The sequence below is a fragment of the Suricata suricatta genome, chromosome 10 (genome assembly GCF_006229205.1).
Source record: "Suricata suricatta isolate VVHF042 chromosome 10, meerkat_22Aug2017_6uvM2_HiC, whole genome shotgun sequence".
NCBI lineage: Eukaryota > Metazoa > Chordata > Mammalia > Carnivora > Herpestidae > Suricata > Suricata suricatta.
The window spans coordinates 37,252,909-37,275,945 of record NC_043709.1 but is presented as its reverse complement, the minus strand read 5'-3'; the positions used below and the strand labels follow the sequence as shown (position 1 = coordinate 37,275,945).

The 23,037-nt window shown below is 35.7% G+C and overlaps 1 protein-coding gene across 3 annotated transcripts in view; it reads right to left on the bottom strand.

Annotated features, from left to right (window-relative positions):
• The window catches only part of PPP1R12A (protein phosphatase 1 regulatory subunit 12A), a 152,001-nt gene that overhangs the window by 82,604 nt on the left and 46,360 nt on the right, over positions 1-23,037 (bottom strand). For all 3 annotated transcript variants that reach the window (XM_029953210.1, XM_029953211.1, XM_029953212.1), the window contains exons 2-3: positions 22,128-22,258; positions 3,747-3,865 (exon numbers count right to left, since the gene is read on the bottom strand). In XM_029953210.1, coding sequence (XP_029809070.1) covers positions 3,747-3,865; positions 22,128-22,258 — 250 coding nt within the window. The remainder of the gene's footprint in view (positions 1-3,746; positions 3,866-22,127; positions 22,259-23,037) is intronic.

Sequence of the window (23,037 nt, the reverse complement as noted above, 5' to 3'; positions counted from 1 at the left end):
CATATGCTATGTATCTAATCTCTTTTCTTTGTACATGTTGATATTCCTGCCTGACATGCTTTCCTATTATCTCTTTTCTTTAAGCAAATCATTCTCAAATGTCATCACTTTGAAATCTTTATGACCACTCATAGACTATTCTGTTCTCCCACAACATTCTATCCCTATCTATACTTTAGCACATAGCACACTGCATTGTGAAGCTGTTTATATATCTGACACTTCTGCTATACTGTGAAATCCTGAAGAGTAAAGACTGTCTTGTTTCTTTTGTTTTGTTTTGTTGCTTTTTAATACCCAACACTCAGAAGTTTTGTTGGCTCTTTAATCAACACAGAACAAGTCATTATAATTAAGTTCAGTCTTCACAAACAACTTCCTTTACATATAAGGAAACCAAAGGCAAAAAGTTTTCAGTACCTCTCCATGCCTGTCCTAGTTCATAATAATTGCTAATATTTGTATAAAAATTTTTATTTTAACTACTGTTTAACAGGAAATGGTTAGCTATCTAAGGAGGCATCCATCAGAGCAAAATGGGCAGATGAGGTAGTCTTCTTTATAGGTTGTGATGCTTGTCTCTATTTGCCCAACTTCCTCAAGTCCTGAAGATTCCATTACTCCAAATCACTTGACTGGAACATGCCTGTTAAAAGCTCTTCTGTGTTCTTATCCAAGCTCCAGTTTATAATTACTTATCTAATCTGTGCCCCGTTTCTCCTGGGCTCCAGGGGTCTTCAGCTGCTTGTTAAAATGCCTCAAGTATACTTAGGCCCTTAATTATCCTCTCACCTTCAGTGTCTTAAGATTTTTTTAAAACACTTAGTAGTCACTATGAATTTTCCAAATCCCAAGAAATAAATATCTCTTTATGAGGGACTTAGCTTCTACTCCTTTGCTTCTATTTCATGATGAACCACACTTCAGTAAGAGTCAACCATCTAAATCAATATCCCGTACCTTTCCTTTATCTTTTAACACCTTAATAAAAGAGTTCTCTTTTGATAATACTCATTTAACCACTGCGTAAACAATGGAATTTGGTGGAAATCACACACACTAATTTTATTTAGTTATAGATATTAATTTTTTAAATGTATTTATTTTAGTTGGAGAGGGGGGCTCAGAACAAGCAGGGGAGAGGTAGGTAGAAAGAGGAACCCCAAACAGGTTCTGCACTTCAATCTCATGAACCAGGAGATCATGACCTGAGCCAAAATTCAGAGCTGGAAGCTCAACCAACTGAGCCACCCAGGTGCCCCATACATACTAATTTTTAATGGTGGTAAAATACACATAAAGTTTACCATCTTAATAAACATTTTTAAGTATGCAGTTCAGTAGTGTTAAGTAAGTTACATTTTTGTGCTATCTCTAGAACTCTTTTCATCTTGCAAAACTGAAATGCTCCACCCATTAAACAACAACCCCTATTCCCACCTCCTGACAGCCATCATTCCACTCAACAGCTTCTATTAGTCTGACTCTTCAAGTACCTCATGTAAGTGAAATCATATAGTAGTCATCTCTTTGTGACTGGCTTTTTTCTGCTTATCATAATGTCCTCAAGGTTCATCCATATCACAGTATGAATCAGAATTTCCTTTTTAGGGATGAGTAATAGTCCACTGTATGTCATAACCACATTTTGTTTAGGCACTCACCACTCACCCACTGACAGATACTTGGTTTACCTCCATCTTTTGGTTATGTGAATAATACTGCTATAAACATGGGTGTACAAATATCTTTTGAACCCCCCATTTTAACTTTTGACTATATCCCACCCCACCCCCTCCAAAGAACTGCTACAGGGCACTTGGGTAGCTCAGTCATTTAGTTTCATCTCACTCCTGGTTTCAGCTCAGGTCATGGTTCTCACAGTGGTGAGACTGAGCCCCATGTCAGGCTCCATGCTGGGGGTGTAGCCTGCTTAGGATTCTCTCTGTCTCTCTGCCCCACCTCTGCTCACCTTCACTCTCGCTCAGAAAAAAGGATATGCTAGCTATAGATACATAAAGATATTATATATATATACATATATATACACACATAAAATATACATATATTACACCTCATGATACATTTTTTAAACTTTTTTTTGTTTTTAACATTTATTTTTTGAGAGAGACAGAGCATGAGGTGAGAAGGGGCAGAGAGAGAGGGAGACACAGAATCCGAAGCAGACTCCAGACTCTGAGCTGTCAGCACAGAGCCTGATGCTGGGCTCGAACCCACAAACTGTAAGATCATGACTTGAGCCGAAGTTGGATGCTTAACAGACTGAGCCACACAGGCACCCCACAATTCAGTCACCATTTACAGGACACATTCAGGGTTTTTACTATAATCAGTTTAAAACATTCTTTGTTCCTAAACAAAATTTTACCCATAAACAATCACTCTTCATCTATAAATTGAGTCTCCTAAATTTATATTTTCAGCCTTTCTCTGCTCACATATTCAACTGTTTATATTATCAGTGAGACAAACTTGACACATCTGAAAATGAATCTCTGTACTTTCCCCACAAACCCTACTTTTCCCCAAATATTCACATCTCATTTACCCCTTCTTTCTTGCATACCATGCCCTTAATCACTCAATCATCCTTTTGGCCAAACCTTCAAAATATTATCTAATAACCTCTTCTCATCACTTTGTCCACTACCATCTACTTCGGCCTTTACTTTCCTACAATCTACTCTCAATACACACCTCAGAGGTCCTTTTAAAATAAGTCCAATCAGGGGTGCCTGGGTGGCTCAGTCAGTTAAGCGTCTGGCCTTGGCTCAGGTCATGATCTCACGGTTCGTGGGTTCGAGGCCCGCATCGGGCTCTGTGCTGACAGTTCAGAGCCTGGAGCCTGTCTTCAGATCCTGTGTCTCCCTCTCTCTCTGACCCTCCCCTGCTCATGCTCTCTCTCTCCCTCAAAAATAAATAAAAACATTTTTTAAAAAGTCTAAAAAAATTAAAAAAAAAATAAGTCTAGTCATAACCACCTACTTCCGCCCTTACTGTCCTACAATCTATGCTCAACATAAGAGCCACAGAGATCCTTTCTAAAGTAAGTCAGACAATGTCATTCCTCTACCTCAATTCCTCACTGGCTCCCTATTTCACTCAGACTAAAAGCCAAAGTCCTTCCAATAGCCCACAAAGCCTTATGTGATATGTATGGTTCACAGTTACCTCTGTGACATCATCTCCTTCCAGCCTCTTCCTTGTTCTGCCTACTTCAGTCACACCAGCCTACTTGTTGTTTCTCTGTATATACCACACACTCTCCCCTCCTTGCAGCCATTGCTTCCTGTCTGGAGTGTTCTTTTTCCAGACTCACATGATTCATTCCCTCACCTCATTCAGATCTTAACCTAAATACCCACTAATCAGTGAGGACTTCTTGACTGCTTTATTTAAATTTGTAATGTATCTCATTCACCTTGTGCATTTTCTGACCCTCTCTGCCTATTTTCTCTCCCAAGGTTTTATTACCATATAATTTTGCTTGATCCTATACCTTGAGATTTTTTTCAATGTTAACAGTATTAAAAAGATGTACAGTTCAGAATCATTTATTTTTTTCAAATAGGCTCATACTACACATATTGTTTTGGAAGGTGATTTTTTTTTCTACTCAAATTATGATTTCTTCTTCAGTGTCAACAATTATTTTATTGAAAAAGTCAAGTACCATATTCTAAAACAGTTTAAACATTTCTTCCATTTAGGTTGCTTTCACATACCTTGTCGATTAACTTCATTCTGAAGTAGCTCTTCCATTGCCTCCTCCTCAGCAATATCTAACGGTGTGTCTCCTTCACTGTTGACAGCTCCTACATGTGCTCCCTGACCAATCAAAAACCTGCAAAATCAATGAGAAGACAGTTAAGCAATGATATCATTAAGACTAAATGCATAACCAATGAGGAAAAATCCTATGTAAGAGTAACAATTAAAACCAAGGACAGTAGATATATTAAGTTTTAAAAAAGTACCATATAACATGTTTTCCTGTTTTAAATTTATAATGTACACACATTGCTTTACTAATATAAAAATGTTAATATTTAATGATCATTAGAAAGATTTTTATAAGATCAGTTCAGATAGTCTCCACTAAGTTTTTTTATGATCTCCACATTGGACTGGTTTCCTAACTGATCTCCATGTTCCCAGTCTCATGCCTTATGCAACTGTTCTTAACCTGGGGTTGATGGACCATCAGAAGGCCATTCAACTGATGCAGAGATCTTAAAATACTGTTTATGCTCAACACTGTTTTGAAATTAAAGTATCGGTTTCTTTATTTAATGTATTAAAAAAGCACATATATAACTATACCATAAATGTGTTTTTCCAATATTTTGATAAATGTAATCCAATAGAACTGGCTTTCGGTGTACTTTGTATTTTACTTTATACATCCAAAAGTACAATCCTGAGAAAAGTATTCACAGGCGTCATCAAATCTGAAAAAGGGATCCGGATATAAAAAAGTTAGGAATCTCATCCACTGTGTCAACTGTACATCGCCCAAAGTCACCTATTTAAAATGACTGGGGTCCATTTCCTACTTAAAATCTTTGCATGGTTGTACCATACTAAGAGAAAACACACATGTACTCAATGATCTCGTTTTGTCTTCTTTTTCAGCTTCATTTCCCTTCTGTCTTGTACCACATTATAGGCTCCAACAATATGGAACTGCTTATAATGTCAGACTAAACTATGCTCCTTTGGCATTCCTGATTTTACTTTTCTATCTATAAAGAATGGGCTTCTTTCCTCTATGTCCCTAACCATGTTATTAACACTTATTCACAAATATATTTTCATGACTATAAAAATATTCTCATTATAAAAATAGCAAAAAGAAAAAATCCAGAGTTTTAAAAAAAAGAAGGAAAAAATAGCTTTTATATGTCTCCTTCTACTATTATGTTCCCTCACCAGAGATAAACATTACCATACAGTATTTTTCCAGGAATTTTAGTATGAGTTTGTATGTGTCTATATAAACATATATACAAAGTCACTTTGAGGTTCCTTTTTAAAACAAAAACTGAAAAGATTATTTGCAATGCATAGGAACTCAATCATTATAATGGCTGAAAAACATTCTGCAGTATGGTTGAATCATACTTTTATTTCATACCATCCTCCTAATGGACTTGTTCTTGAATGTACACTTAACACTATCAATCTTTAAAAATTTTCCCAACACAATGGGGAAAACTTAATCTCCTGATCACACATGAAGTTGAAAATATTTGGATATGTTTACTGGCACTTGAATTTTCTCCTTTTGTAAACTTATTTACATCTCTGGTTTATATTTCTAATTCATTAATTAATTCAATTAATACTTATGGGGTGTTTTTATAGACTGTTTTGTATCCCCCCCAAATTTCATGTTGAAATTCTAACCTCCAATGTGATGGTATTAGTGGGGTGAGACTTTTGGTAAATAATTAGGCTTAGATGAAATCATGAGGGTGGTGTACCCACAATGGGACTACAGTTCTTACAGAAGAATAAGAGACTACAGCTCAGTCTCTCTGCCAAAAGGATACAGCAAAATGGCAGCCATCTGCAAGGCAGGAAAAGGTCCCTCACCGGACACAGAATTGGCCAGCACCTTGACCTTGAACTGAGTCTCCAGAACTCTAAGAAACAAAGGCCTCTTATTTAAGCCACCTAATCTATGGTATTTTGTTATCCCACTCAAAGCTAAGACACGTGTCTAGTATGTACTTAGTACTATGTTATGTGCCAAGAACACAATCGTAAGCAAAAACAGACTTTTCCCTCAAAGAGCTTACAGTCCAGTAAAAGAATTAGATTACTGTAAAATTTTGGTAAATCTTATGACAGAGAATTTTGTGGTGTCTAGGAGTGAATAATAGGAATAATCTGATTCAGTGAGGTCAGGAAAGAATTCTCAGAAGAATATATAGGTATATAGAAGAAAGGTGTGTTCCAGGTTAAGAGAGAACAAAAGGCACCATATAACCCTGTGACATTAAGTATGTATGTCTACAGGAGCCTGGTTCATTTTTCTTAAAGAATGTATCAATCTCTATGCATTTCTGTCTGTCTCATACACACACATGGTCAATGACGGTCTGTGATCAGGACTGTGTTTCAAAAAGATTACTTTGGGGCACCAGGGTGGTTCAGTCAGTTAGGCATCCAACTTTGTTCGGCTCAGGTCATGAACTCATGGGTTGTGAGTTCAAGCCCTGCATCAGGCTCTGTGCTTACAGTTCAGAGCCTGGAGCCTTGATTCTGATTCTGTGTCTCCCTCTCTCTGCTCTTCCCCAGCTCATGCTCTCTCTCTCAAAAATAAATAAACATTAAAAAAAATTTTTTTTAAAGATCACTTTGTACAGCATGGAAAATGAGTTAGAATTTATATGAACATAGGGAGATTAGTTAAGGAGCTACTGCAGTTAGTACAAAAAATTATGTTGGAAGCTTGAATTTAATGGAAGAGATGGATATTCCAGACATGCCCAGGAGATACTGGGAGTTCAGCTGGATAGGAGAAGGGAGGGTGAGGAAAGTATCCAGGATAAACTGAAGTTCTTGACTTGTATGATAGAATAGATGGATGGGATGCTAATTAGTGATATAAAGAAAACTAAGTTATTTTCTGCATCTGATTAATAGATACATTACAAATATTTCTTCCATATTGTCACTGCATTAAAAAACTTTTCTTATAGTATTTTGTATATTACTAAGTTTAAAGGTTGTGTAAAGTCAGGTCTGTCAAGCTTTTGCTTTAAGAGGGCTTTTTACCATCTTATTACATGTATCCATGTGGAGATGTAACTTTTACAGGCTCACACACAGAGAAAAATAAAGAATATATACTATAAAGTTACAGTGATTATCTCTAAGTGGTAATTAGGAGAGATTTGTATTAGTAGGGTTTTTTTTTTTAGGGGGGGAGAATTTTTTGTTACCCAAATTTTCTGCAGAAAAGTTTAATTTGCATATGTGTATCAGACCACAAGAGTAGCTACCATACCATTTTGTACCCTGATGCTTTTGCCCATAATAATACATTGTAAAAATTTCTTCCTATACAAGGTAATGTTTCAATTTTTATCATCTTCAAGGGACTTCTTCAATAAAGTCATACTTGAATTGAGGCAACTTTTTCCGTTTCAGAGTTAAAAAAAAAAGTACTATAAAACTAAACAACATTTAAGGAAAAAAAGATATAAACGGTATAATAAACTGTGCTATATGCACCAGGAAAATATGCAATTAATCTGCCAGGCAAAATATCAACCAAACAATTAGGCAGATGTATATGAACCCACTTCTGTTTTGTTGAGGGAGAAATCATTCACAGGATATAAAGACTGAGAATAAAAGAGCGCCTCTGAGTAGCTGCAGTGCTTGCAGCAGAGGGAGCTACAGGGGAAGCAGAGTCCCAAGGAAGTATCAAGTCAAAGCCAAGTACAGACAATCCATAATTTATATAAACAGGAAGGATGTTAAGAGAAACTAACAAGAGTAAAGTTCCATAACCACAGGCAGGAAACTGAGAGCCTGGAGCAATTCCTGAGTCAAAAGTTTAGGTGTATATATATATGTATTCATACACTTCACAAAAATCTGTACTCTAGAACTATCATTTGCAAATATAAATTTAAAAAAATATATTTTAAAAAACCCATGGCATTCTTACCTACCATGAATAATCTCAAAAAGTCATTCAAAGATTGGTTGTATGAAAAAAAAAAAACACCCCATAAATGTTTAAGGTCTGTAGGCTCTCAACTCTGCCTCTTGACAGCTGTGTGACATTCATTAACTTAAGATGTGAAGACTAGCATACAGACATATTTACAGGGCTGTGGGACATTTAAATGAGTTACTAAAAATAAAATTAAAACTCTATCTTTTATCCCGTCATGCAAAATCATCACATTTAGGAAGCAATGTTTAAGATAAAGTGAAACAAAAGAGCACAGGCTATCTGGAATACCAGAAATTGAATTTGAGGGGCCCTAGAGATACTAAAAACAGATGGCTGTACTTCCTTCGGGGGGCGGGGGAAGCTAGAGTATTATAATCAGCTCATGTGACTGCAAATTAGGAAAAATATATTTATTTTAATATTTCTTGTTTAAAAAAAAAAGAGCAAAGATTTCACACAGGAGTCCCAAACTGAAAGTCAGAAAATTGGGCTGTTTCTCAACTAAACAGTTTTTTAATGCCTTAGAGTTAAAAAATAGTAATAAAAATAGATAAATAAACAAAAAGGGAAGGTTTTATTGCCTTAACAATATTTAATGGCTTCCTCAAGCAATACAAAGGAGGCCAACATAGGAGATGCCTATAAATGATTACATTCTTTATATACTGTAGAAGTAAAAAATGTTAAACGGCCAGGTTTATTGAGATTTATAATAATCTGGCAACTTTTTTGAGAGAGAGTGCAAGTGGGGAAGGAGGAAGGGGGAGAGAGAGAGAGAGAAAAAGAGACAGACAGAGAAAGAGAATCCTAAGCAGGCTCCATGCTCAGCTCAGAGCTCTGATTCAGGGCTCAATCTCATCACCCTGGGATCATGACCTGAGTTGAAATCAAGAGCTGGACACTCAACTGACTGAGCCACCCAGATACCCCAAGTCAATAGATAATCTTGGATAGATAAATTAATAGACCTCAAAATCAAGATATGATCCAAATGTGGAGTTTTACAAAATTATCTGTACATGTCCTAATTTAAAAATCTGACAAAAGGTGTGAGGTTGTTAACCAAGTTATTGGTTCCAGTTTGAATATGGTTCATTAGGTAAATCTGCCTGATTCTATTCAGGTTAGAATTATTCAGTGTTAACTGAATTTGGAAGATAAATGTTGACAGTGTCTATTAGTTGTCTCGGATTATGAGTTTTGTCAAAAACAATCCCTGGAAGAGACTGAATGAAAGGGAAATAGTTCATTAAGAACACTGACCTTTTAATTAGAATTGTCTTTAATTTTAAATTTATTTAAAAAAATTTTAAATTGTCTTTTAATTTCAGAAGTTAATGAGAACACAGTGCTCAGAGACAAGGAGGAAGTAACTCTATCAGCAAAAGCTGAATATATTTAGTGTCCAAATTTAATGCATACTGACTTTATTCACTGTAGGAAAACTAGTATCAAGAAGTCATTATAACTTATACATGAACTTTTCATGTATTCAATACATGAATCTTTAAAAAGTAGAAAGTTAGTAGAGGTTTAGAAAAGGAAGAAAATCCTATCACACAGATAAACTTCAAGGTCACTGTACTAAGTAATATAAGACAGTCATGAAAGGACAAATAGTGCCCTTCTAAATAAGGTGTCAAAATCACAGAGACAGAAAAATAGAAAGTTGGTTACTAAGGGCTGGCGGTCAAGGCGAGGGGAAATTAGTGTCTAATGTGCAGAGTTTCAGTGTTATAAGAAAAAAAAATTCTAGACAGCTGTTGCACAACAATGTGAATATATTTAACACTACTGAACTGTAACCATTTAAAATGGTAAATCTAATACTTTGTGTTTTTACCACAATAAACATTTTTTTTAATCAAAAAGTCAGAAGAATACCACTGGGGTAGTTCTTGAAAAATCAAAAGGAGTTACTCAAAGCTATCTAATGACACAAAAATTATGAATTACCTGAACTTCTCAAAGATTAGTAAATAGAACATACTATTAACTTCAGAAATAAATGCTATTTCTTTTGGAAGTCTCTGAGCAACAAACAAAAATCCTAAAATATAAATAACTTTATGTGTTTTCAGTGGTAATGCACTTTTGCTATTTCATTCTTGAAGTTCAATACCACAATGAAAAATAGTTAAAAATACAAAGAATAGGTCTGACTTGGAACCTCTGAAGTTTTTCTTTTTCTTTTTTGGCCTTAAGGAACTTTATTGGTTCACATGATTTGAAATTTAGAGTTAGACTGAACTTCAGGTTTGGTTGAAACTCATTTCAACAATGTTATCAAGTACCCAGGATAATATTAGTTCTATTCCAAGGTGGTTTCCTCATGGTCATAGGATGATAGTAACAATTAGAGCTAAGTGTCTCTTTGTTTAAAAATTTAAAAATGCTCCCCCCCCCACCATGACTCTCACTTAAGAATGAGAAAACATTTCCCAAAAGCCCCCAAGGAATCTTCTTGGCATGTCTCACTGACCTAGATGGGCAGTTACATGCCTATTCCTAAACCAGCCTGTTTCTAAAGGAATGCCATATGCTGACTGGTTTAACATTGGTTCCTAAACTAATTATAGGCAAGAAGGATCAGATTTTCTTGGTTGAGTCAGATTTATCAGGTCCTGCCTCAGTTGCCCAAGTCAATTCTTTAAACTTCGTGACTGATGCACAATGTCAGGAGGTGGGATGTTGAGGAGATGACCTCATTGTCTACTGTACAAGTGGAAACCAACATTAAGGGATAAGAGATAAATGTTAAAATACAAACATGAAATAGGACAATCAGAGCTGGACTTTGGCAGGAGTGTGCCTTTTAGGTACGATCTGGCCAGCATGACCCCATGTGAAAGAGAAGCTTCATCAGCCAATATCTGACTTTTTTGACTTAATATTTTTTCTATATGTATGATTTAGTAGATTCCCTTATTATACTTCTGTTCCCTTGTTATTTTATAATCATTTCTCAAAAATTAAATTTCCTGCCAGCATCCTGAAAATGGAATGTCACATATTCATATACTATGAAAGTACTATTTTACAAAATTAAAAATTTTAATAACTTAAAATTTTAAATTATCAGTAACATTTACAGAGTTTGATGTACATGTAGCTCTACACTAGTCCTTGGAAGACTAAGTATTTCACATTAAATAGAATTTCCATTTATTTTGGTTTATTTTTTATTTTTATTTTTAAAATTTACATCCAAGTTATTTAACACATAGAAGATGATGACTTTGGGTGTGAGATCCAGTGTTATATATAACACCCAGTGTTCATCTCAACAAGTCTCCTCCTTAATGCCCCTTGTCCATTTAGCCCATCCCTCCTTCCACAATCCCTCCAGCAACCCTCAGTTTTTATTCTCAATATTTAAGAGACTCTTGTTTTATCTCCTTCCCTGTTTTCATATTATTTTTGCTTTTCTTCCCTTATGGTCATCCTTTTTGTATCTCAAATTACACACATAACTGAGGTCATATGATATTTATCTTTCTCTAATTTCACTTAGCATAATACACCTTAGTTTTATCTACATTGTTGCAAAGAGCAAGACATCATTATTTGTGATTGCCAAGTAATACTCGTGTGTGTGTGTGTGTGTGTGTGTGTGTGTGTGTGTGAGTGAGTGACATCTTTATCCACTCATCTGTTGATGGACATTTGGGCTCTTTCCATACTTTGGCTGTTGTCAATAGCACTGCTATACACATTGGAGTGCATGTGCCCCTTTGAAATAGCACACCTGTATGCCTTGGATAAATACCTAGTAGTGCAATTGCTGGGTCATAGGGTAGTTTTATTTTTAATTTTTTGAGGAACCTCCATACTGTTTTCCAGAGTGGCTGCACCAGTTTGCATTCCCAACAGTAATGCAAAATGATTCTTCTTTCTTCATATCTTTACTAGCATCTGTCATTGCCTGAATTGTTAACGTTAGCCATTCTGGTGGGTGTGAGGTGGTATCTCATTTGTGGTTTTGATTTGTATTTTTCTGATGATGAGTGATGCTGAGCTTTTTTTTCATGTGTCTGTTAGCCATCTGGATGTCTTCTTTAGAAAGTGTCTATCATGTCTTTTGCCCATCTCTTCACTGGGTTATTTGTTTTTGGGTGTTGAGTTTGATAAGTTCTTTATAGATTTTGGATACTAGCCCTCTGTTATGTCATTTGCAAGTATCTTTTCCCATTCTGTCAGTTGCCTTTTAGTTTTGCTGATTGTCTCCTTTGCTGTGCAGAAGCTTTTTATCTTGATGAGGGTACAATAGTTCACTTTGCTTTTGTTTCCTTTCCCTCTGGAGACATACTGAGTAAGAAGCTGCGATGGCTGAGGTAAAAAAAGGTTTCTGCCTGCTTTCTCCTCTAGGATTTTCATGATTTCCTGTCTCATGCTTAGGTCTTTCATCCATTTTGAGTTTGTTTGTATATGATGTAAGAAAGTGGTCCAGATTCATTCTTCTGCATGTTGCTGTTCAGTTTTCCCAACACCATTTGCTGTCTTTTCCATTGGATATTCTTTTCTTCTTGGTCAAAGATTAGATGGTTATACATTTACGGGCCCATTTATGGGTTCTCTATTCTGTTTCATTGATCTAAATGTTTGTTTAATTTTTGCCAGTCTCATACTGTCTCGATGATTACAGCTTTGTAGGACATCTTGAAGTCCAGAACTGTGATGCTTTGGTTTTTTTCAGGACTGCTTGGCTATTTGTGTTTTTCTATGGTTCCATACAAATTTTAGTATTGTTTGTTCTAGCTCTGTGAAGAATGCTGGTGTAATTTTGATAGAGATTGCATTAAATATATAGATTGCTTTGGGTAGTATCAACATTTTAACAATATTTGTTCTTTCAATCCATGAGCATGGATTTTTTTGTGTCTTCTTCAATTTCTTTCATAAGCTTTCTATAGCTTTCAGTGTATAGATTTTTCACCTCTTTGGTTAGGTTTATTCCTAGGTATTTTATGGTTTTCAGTATAATTGTAAATGGGATCAATTCCTTGTTTTCCCTTTCTGCTGCTTCATTACTGGAGTATAGAAATGCAACCAATTTCTGTACATTGATTTAATATCCTGTGACTGCTCAATTCACATGAATCAGTTCTAGCAGTTTTTTGGTGGAATTTTTTCAGTTTTCCAATAGAGGATCATGTCATCTGCAAAGAATGAAAGTTTGACTTCCTCCTTTTTGATTTGGACGCCATTTATCCCTCTGTGCTGTCTGATTGCTGAGGCTAGGACTTCCAATGTGATGTTGAATAACAGTGGTGAGAGTGAACATCCCTGTCATGTTCCTGATCTTAGGGAGAAAAGCTCTCAGTTTTTCCCCATTGAGGATGGTATTAGCAGTGGGTCTTTCATATATGACTTTTATGATATTGAGATACGATCCTTCTATCCCTACTTTCTTGAGGGCTTTTATCAAGAAAAGATGTATTTTGTCAAACAAGCATTTTGTCAAATGCTTTCTCTGCATCTATTGACAGGATCATGTGATTCTTGTCCTTTCATTAATGTGATGCATCACACTGATTGATTCACATATATCGAACCAGCCCCGCATCCCAGGTATAAAGCCCACTTCATCATGGTGAATGATTATTCTAATGCATTGTTGGATCCAGCTGGCTAGTATCTTTTGAGAATTTTTGCATCCATATTCATCAGGGAAATTGGTCTATAGTTAGCTGCTAGCACAGAGCCTGATGCGGGGCCCAAACCCATGTACCATGAGATCATGACCTGAGCCGAAGTCGGACGCTTAACCCAAAGAGCCACCCAGGTACCCCAATAAGAGAACGTTCTTTAGAAACACTGCATCAATAACACGCTATATTGCACAGAAAATGATACTATTTGAAAAAACCCCAGGTGATTAAACATACACAGACACACAGACTATCACAGTTTCACTTTTCTAGCCTTTTAAAATTGGCATATAAAGTAATTACAGTGTTACAATAGCATCTTAATTAAACTTCATGAAATACAGTATATGTATTATAGACACTCCCAATATAGTCCTGGCTCCCTACTGCATTATTTCCATTAGCATCTCAAATAGGGCCTATTAAAAACCACACTGCACTACAGTCTCTTATCTAATTTACCCCAATCTTGCTCTTTAGATCTCTTAAAAAGTTTAAAGACATCATTTTCCCAGTTACAAAGGTTAGATAGGGAGGTAGAACAGTGTAGTAGCTTAAAGTGCAGACGTGAAAAGTTAGACTAGGTTCAAATCCTAGCTCCGCCACTTACTTACTTGTATGACTGATTACTTTTTGACTCAAGGCTCTTCATCTATAAAATAAGAATTATAATACAGGCCCATCATCCCTTACCCTAACCCAAATTTCAAAATCTTTCATATTTTAAAAAGATACTATCGTAAATTATGTAACACCCTCAGTGAGTCTGAGGCAGCACTTCATTACCAAACACGTGACTGTTTTTGCAAAAAATAAATGTACAGTAAGTTGTATGAACAGACTTTAAATAGCCTCATATCCGTTCAGGTCATAGTTTGTTGCCAAATGAGCCTACACCCAAATTTACAATTAGTTTGTCATTTTTCCAAGTTTTTGGGGTTTGGAATTGTGCGTATATGTCTGTGGGGTGGTGGTAATAATATATTTTCATGTGATTGTTAGGATGATTGAAATGATATATACTTAAGACTTAGAGCAGTGACTAGCACATGTTACGCACTCAGTGAACATTAGCTACCTGTGAGTCTTCTTCCTACCTTACTACTTAGATCCAGTGAATCACACCAAGCATTATCTCAATTCTATTTTTCCAAATTTCTTTCAGATCTGTCCCACTTCCAATTTCACTGCCATTGCCCTAGTTCTCTTGTCCAATAATACTAATCTGTGAAGAATAGTCTTCCTAAAATACAGAGTGAGGATCATCATGTCCCAAAAATGCATTGCCACTAAAGGTCAAACTTAGCAAGGTATACAAATTCATCTATGCTGTAGCCTCAGTTCATTTTCCCAATTGAACTGACTACTCTACATATATGCTCTTCTCCCTGAAAAGCTATGGCTCCAAAATCCTCTTACCCAATGGAATCAGTACCAGTATTTGCTTGGTTAACCAGAAATAGGGAAAAATAGGGGTGCCTGGGTAGCTCAGTGGTTAAGTAGCCAACTATGGCTCAGGTCATGATCCCGTGATTCATGAGTCCAGGGTGGGGCTCTATGCTGACAGCTCAGAGACTGGAGCCTGGAGCCTGCTTCAGATTCTGTCTCCCTCTCTCTCTGCCCCTCACATGCTTATATTCTCTCTGTCTCAAAAATAAATAAACATTAAAAAAGTAATGATAAAAAATAGTATTATGAGTAGTAAAATTTAGCTAACATTTACTGAATACTAAATATGCCGTATATTGTGCCAACTATCTTATACATACTAACAAATCTTCAAATAATCTTATAAAGTAGGGATACATATTAATATTTTCATTTTATAGATACGGAAACAGGTTCAGAGAAGCTAGCAATTTGCCTAAAGCTAATAGCAATTAATTGGCAGAGTTAAGATTATAACAGAGTTTCTGGATTCCTGAACTTTAGCTCAGTAACATAAAATTTCTCATGGGTATGGTATTGAAGTTTTATATTTCTTAAATTGATTAAGACTTTGATTCTTTTACACAAGATAGCAACATTATTGAGTTCCAGGCATAGGATTCAACAAGTACAGACTGTGAAACAAGATGTCTAGTTTATTGAAAGGCTCAGCAAGGGGATCAGAGTGGCTAAAAGAAACAGCCTGAGAAGAGTGAAGACTATAAAAATCAGAGGAGTAGCTTAGGGTCAGACTATACCAGAACTCTGGCTTACACTCTGAATGCATTATGAATCCACTTGAGGGATATGGATAAAAATGTAATGCTTTCCTACTTATAAAATCTTATTTACTTTTTATTTTAAAGATTTATTTTTTAATCCCTATACCCAACATGGGGCTGAACTCATGACCCTATGGATCAAGAGTTGCACACTCCACTGACTAACCCAGGCGCCACCCCCCTACTTGTAATATTTGATCATCTTGTAATAATGGATCATCCTGGCTGCTGTGTGGAAAACAGATGATGGGAAGAGGATGGTTATGGTTAGGATAACTGCAACTCTAAGTCCAGTGAAAAATGACCGTGTTCAAGATTAGGAAGAAATTAAAGAGATGACAAAAATAGTTAAATACTGGATATATTTTGAGTGGTAGGCCAAGAGAAATCTTGAGGAACCTGTTGGATGTATGTGGGATAAAGGTTATAACGAAGAAGAAAAGCCAAACCATAAATAAGCCACCACAAATACTTGTAAGTTATCATATCCTTAAATAGCTGATTCTTTAATGATCGAATGACAAAGTTCATGAAACTTTTTCCATGTTGTCAATAAGATCATGAAAATGTCACTGAAAGTAGTCCTACTAGCATTTTACAATGATATAAAATCTTCTATAGTAGTGGCTTTGAAATTAAGTTTATAAAATACACTAATTAACCAATATTCCATTCTATGTGCTACAATACTGTGTAATATAGTTTTACTACTGAAAAATTTTATGGCAAACACCAAAGCTACTCAAGACAAAACACTTTTTTTTATTTACTTTTGAGAAAGAAAGAGAAAGAGAGAGCATGGCTGTGCATAAGCACAAGCAGGGAGGGACAGAGAGAGACAGACAGACAGACAGACAGGGAGTCCAAAGCAGGCTCCAGGCTCTGAGAGGTCACCACAGAACCTAACACAGGGCTTGAACTCAGAAACTGTGAGATCATGACCTGAGTCGAAGTCTGACGTCCAACTGACGGAGCCACCTAGAAGCCCCAAGACAAAAACGCTTCTTTTAATTTTATTATTTTAACATTTATTGGTTTTTGAGAAGAAGAGACAGAGCGTGAGTGGAAGAGGGGCAGAAAGAGAGGAGACACAGAATCTGAAGCAGGCTCCAGACTCTGAGCTGTCAGCACAGAGGCCAGGCTAGGGCTCAAACTCACAAGTAGTGAGATCATGACCTGAGCCTCCAAAGACAGGCACTTAACTGACTAAGCCACCAAGTGGCCCATGATAAAAGCACGTTTTAAACATCTGTGGTGGAAGCTTAAAAAGGAAAAGTGGTAATAAAATTAAAATGCAAAAAGGTATTAGAGGAATAATCACATTAATAACCAAATATTAATGGAACAAATAGTTTGTTTTATTATTAAAATACAATTTTTCCCACATAAATATAAAAATTTCTATGATTTGCAAAAATAAAAAGAAACTTCCGAGGCTAAAATTAGAGTCATTCAAGTAAACAGCATTCATTGGTTAGTCAGGCTGAATAAACTACGGCTACCTCACAATGGAGTATTACACCTAAAGAGAACAGTGAGAAATAGCTCTACACCCCACTACATAGTCATCTCCAGAACAGACTATTAAGTGAAAAACGCAAGTGAAGAAATACGTGTATGATATTCTATCATTTAGCTACAAGGGGAAATATTTTAAATGATGCTTATATTAAAAAACAAACTGGGATAAAATATAAAATTTGAAAAACAGTGTAGAAGAAAATAGGATGGTAGAGCTGGGATTGCCATTAGAACCCGGTACTTTATGAAATTATAAAACAAAATTAAATTTTAAAAAGCAAACTCCAAACAATAAGTAAAGTAAAACAATAAACCTAATAGTATATCTATTTGGTAGCATAACCATAAAGAAAAGAACTATTTCAAGTGACTTCAATACACAGTAATTTGATGGTATATTTGAAGTGGGATACCTTAATGACACAAAGAAATGACCTCCTAACCTCTACTAAAGAAACACACAAAACACAAAACTTCAAACTGCTTTTAGTAATCCTATTGTTGTTATAAGCAGTGTAATGTATCTATAATATATAATGAAGCAAATCAATAAGTGCATGTTATTTTAATCCTTCAGTTCCTGGCAATGGAAGTAAAGAGAGAAAGGAAATACTTACTGATACAGCCAGAAGAGGTAAAAGGAAAACAATTTTACATCAAATCTGAATCTAAAGCAATGATCAACTCAGTAGCAATGAGTACTTCTAGCACCCATTAGAAGGAACAGGGCTCCTTGGAGAAATGGCAATTCCAGACCCAGGGCAGGGGGGAAAAATGAGTCTGGAATACCCTGTAACAGTGGAGAGCAAGGAAGGTTGAAAAATCACTTTATTTGGTCATATCCCAAGATCTTAGAAGCCAACAGGAAGAGATTCTTGATGACCAAAGACGTATAATTTACTATTCAATAAGAATGGTAATAGCAATGTATTAAGCACATTGAATGTATTTCAGTGTCCTCACGTGGTCTTTCCTTTATGCATGCACCAGGGGTCTCTATTTTTTGCATCCAACTTTCCCCTTCCTATAAGTAAGACTGAATTAGCTCCCCTCCCCCCCATCAAGGGTCTCATTTAACTTAATTATCTCTTGAAAGGCTGTGTCTATACAGTCACATTCTAAGGTTCTCTGGGAGTGTTAGGGCTTCAACATCTGAATTATGCACAGACACAATTCAGCAAACCAAATGAAAAGAATGATGTTAATGCATCATTCAATGCCTGGCCCTTCAGTATTCAGTAAAACAACATACATGCTGAGCATTAACATAGAATTTCCCAAACTCACCACCTTTATTATTCCTCTCTTCTACTCTGCAGAAGGGGCATTATTAAACAATCTCTATTTTGAGTTTTCCCTAGGACTTCTACCTTATTCAAAGCAGGAAGAGGTTGAAAACAATTATTTTGGTGAAAAAGTAAGATAACTGAGCCAGAATACAATGTAGCTAGGTTACAAAAATGTTAAATTGTTAAATGTCTAGAAACTAAACTCTAATCTCATATTCTTTGTGAACAATCTCGAACAGAGGTCGAAATTATCTATTTATTTATCTCTTTATTTATAGATTTTATTTTTAAGGTAATCTCCACACTCAACCTGGGGCTTGAACTAATAACCCTAAGATCAAGAGTCACATGCTCCACTGACTGACTGACCCAGCCAGGAGCCCCCAGGGGTCAAGAATTTAGAACTCACTGTATCCAAATCATCCTTGATGCCTCAGAGTAAACTATGTGTGCTTCATTGTTTGTTTCATCTCTCATTTTAATAGAGATGAATTAGAACTATTCTGGCAAAATGCAGTTCCTCAAGAAGCATGTAAACATCTGATACATTGCAGAGATGCCAGGAATTATCAGAAAAGTTTCTGGAAGAAGTGACACTTACACAACTAAATCTTGAGAGTTTGGAAGGAGCTGGTCAAGAAATAAAGCAAATGAACCACTAGAAGCAAAGAACTCATTAACGTGAACCCACAGTAAATGTTGGGGATTAAAAGTAGTCCTGTACTGAGAGAGTGAAAAACACTGAAAGCATTATGAGAAATAAGAGGTAGGAAGAAGCCAGATCCTATTTTATAAATAATATTAATCACTGAGGCTAAGGACCCTGGCCAAGGACATAAAGCTTGTGAAAAACAAAATTAGGATTTACAACAAATTTAACTTCAAATACTTTACTTGGCAGAGTGACCCAAATTTCCTAGATCTTTCCTGGTTTATAACTCTTATCTCTATATCATTATTAATAGGACCTTCTTTTACTCTAAAAATACTCTGATTTGGAAGGCATCTTTACCCTAGCTCTTAAACCACCATGCCATATTTTTCTAGACCAAAGAAAAGTAGGATTTCATTAACTTCTCATATTAATGAAATTAACTGTTTAAAAAAAAAAAGACAATGCTGATAAAAATAATCATGTATTTAGAAGGGCTTTGGACTATCATCACCTTAACAACTATCCCAGTCAATATATGCCACAGTTTTAATGGTCTCTTATAAACATTCTCATTACTTTAAAAAAAGAAGGCAGAAAGAGCAACAATGAAAAAATCATTATTCTTCCAATTTTGTTCAAAGACACTATAGATTCAAATACTCTGGTTCAACCACAGCCATAAATTCAAACTGCCTAAAGAAAGGTAGTTAGATCACCACAACTCTCCTCAATCTTGGCCAAACCAGGTCTTTTTTGTTTGTATTTAGTTTTACGAAGCACTTGCTCCATAGCCTACTTTCTAAAAAATGAAAATTTGTAGTTATTCTACTGAAAATATTAACACCTGCAGCAGACTCCTTACTCCCCACCCCCCCATACTTATTTACTGACCTGCAAAAACACTGAATATGCCAAGTACTTGCTTTCCCAGGGCAGACATGAGCAAGTGACCAAGCCCAGACCAACACAAATTTCTGAAGCAGAAATTCGATGCAGTGAGCAAACTCTCATGGAAAAGTTCCCCTCTTTGAAATACACATAATATGGAGAAGATACTTTTCACACCCTACCCATTTTTTATTTTGTCCCCTGATGTGCATATGTAATACTGAGGAGTTGTGGCAATCATCATCCTGTCACCAGGAGGGGGATAAGGCCAAAAATAAAGTTCATATTCGGAGAAGGCAGAAGAAAAAAAAGCCCTGAGAGACACCAGGCCTTGGATGATATCACCAAGCAGTTTAATAAACTTGGATGCTCTTCCTCTAAACTGTATCATATATTGTTTAACAAGCATGCTTACTTTAATTTTTTAAGGGTTATTTATTTATTTTTGACTGAAAAAGAGAGTGTGCACAGGGGGAGGGGCAGAGAAAAAGAAACAATCTGAAGCAGGCTCTAGGCTCTCAGCTGTCAGCACAGAGCCCCATGTGGGGCTCAAACCCACAAACCATGAGATCATGACTGGAGCCAAAGTTGGATGCTTAACCAACTGAGCCGGGCGCCCCAAGGACTCTTCCTCTTTAGGTCATTTTAAATTTGATATTGTTACTTGCAGCTAAAATCATTCCAACCTACAAAATGGTTTATCAACCAAGTGGTAGAAATTATTCAGGGTGATTATTTATTGTTTTTTCAAACTCAGAAGCATGAATTACAGAAAGGAAACACAAAGATTAAACATCTGAAGAAAAATAAGTTGGTTTTCATTTCCCCAGAGACAGTATAATGGCCAAAAGTTAATACACATTGAGTATTTCCAATCTGCCAATCCTCTGTTTGATGGATTACTCAGTTAACCCTCACAACAAATGTGGGCAATTCCTTTTTGAAAGAGGAAAAAACCAGAAGCATATAAAAGTTAAGCAACTTGCCCAAGGTCACACCCCCTGAGAGTGGTTAAGGAAGTTGTTCAAAATTCACATCGTTTGACACCAGAACCTGAGTACCTAATATTTATGAACAGCTAAAGATAAATGCACACTAGCTATTTTTTCTATGAAGAAGAGATCCAAGTCCTCTCTCTGTTGAGCATGAAAAAACCAGAAAGGAATAAGGAACTTGAGAACCATGATTATAATTATGAACGAACACTACTGCTTTGCAATGACAAAAGGCTTCCTCATTTTATACATAGAGAAATCAAGGCCCAGAAAGGAAAAGATGAAGATAAAAGTGTAATTAGCGTTATAGGCAGTAATGAAACTCAAGTAACTCATATTTTCTGATTCCCAGGCCAGAGTACTTCTCATCTTATCAACCAATGGTTCCCCTTTAAAATGATGTATCATATCTCCAATACACGTGGGTAGAAAAATGAAATAAAGGTAGAACAATATTTAAGGCTTACTAACAGAGATTAACAGAATAGAACTCCCATATTTGATATTTATCTGTTGATGAGCTTTGATGTGAGCAGATAGACAATAAAATCTGTTTATATATTGGACACATAATAAAAAAACATAAAATAACTTAGTGAAAAATTATTTTGTCAGGATAACTATACTTCTTTGTTAACTGTTTGAAGAATCAGATTTTCTTGGAAGTACCCACCCATTAAAGGTAGATAAGAATGATGACCATTTCTCATGGAATTTTTAAAAAACGTATTTTTAGAAAACAATCTTAATAGCAACTAAGAATAAATGTTTTGACTAACTGGAGAACTATGTATCATATTCTTATACAAAAGTAATTTAACCAAGAATTATTGTTAATTTCTCCTAATAACACAGATTACATAGGGATAGATTAGATTGATAAGCATTAACTTTGAATCCTTTGACAATGCTCTACATGTACTCAAAATAAAAGGAGATGGGAATGAAGAAGTGTACCGTTACTCATATCAGTATAAAATACCAAAAGTCAAAGAAGGTGGGAAGACAGGAAGACAATCTCCCAATGAGAGACTCAATATATGAATTCCCAAGAAATTCTTCTTCCTGGGAAGAACAGTTTTCATGAATTAAGGCAATATAAGAGCTCACTCATTTACTGGTAATAACAATTTCTATAAAATTGCAGGTCTCTTTAAATAGTGTTTGTATATTTAATGTAAACACAGGACTGGCTTACTCTGCAATATCAAGATATCCACAAGAAGCAGCTGCATGTAGTGGTATCCAGCCTTCATTATCAGGTTGATTAATATTTGCTCCATTTTCAACCAGAAACTTCACCATATCAACATTGTCATCAATGCAAGCCTAAAAACAATACAGAAAGCACAATTAGAAAAAAATATGAATCAAAACTCCTAATAATGCATCCATAGAACAAAATTCCTACTTTGCAACTTTTATACCATAAACATTCTGTCAGTTTGCGATTTTGATTATATTGCCATCAAACAGGCCAATGGTACTAACTAAACTGAGTCCTTGTTTAGATATACATACAACAGTATTGTGACTAGATTCGCCCAATCTCATGATAAAAGTATGTATATATTAAAACGATAATAATCAAAACGTTTTATCAGTACCAAGAATATCCTTTATAGAACTGACTCCCAAAATGTGAAGTTAAGTGGGGAGGGATCCTTTCAGAGAACTGACAATGTGAAATCTATTCTCAAAATAATACTAAGATGGTATTTCACCTTTTCATTGTGTTGACACATGCACCTGACAGTGCATAAAGCAATAGTGGCAAAACCTGCTTGTACCTTAGCACAAATCAAGGCAATGGCCCAAAAAAACTATACTAATGGTCACTGTATTCACCACTATGCACTCATTGTTTTTTCTTTAGGCTAATTTTTGGGGTGCCTAGATGGCTCAGCAGGTAAGTGTCCAACTCTTGGTTTCGGCTTAGGTTATGATCTCACAATTTGTGAGATCAAGCCTCACATCATGCTCTGTGCTGACAGAGTGGATTCGTGGATTCTTGGGATTCTCTCTTTCTACCCCTCTAAATAAATAAACGCTTAAAAAGCTACTTTTACTTATGAATGTCCTTAAAGTAGTATAAAATATAAGTCTTA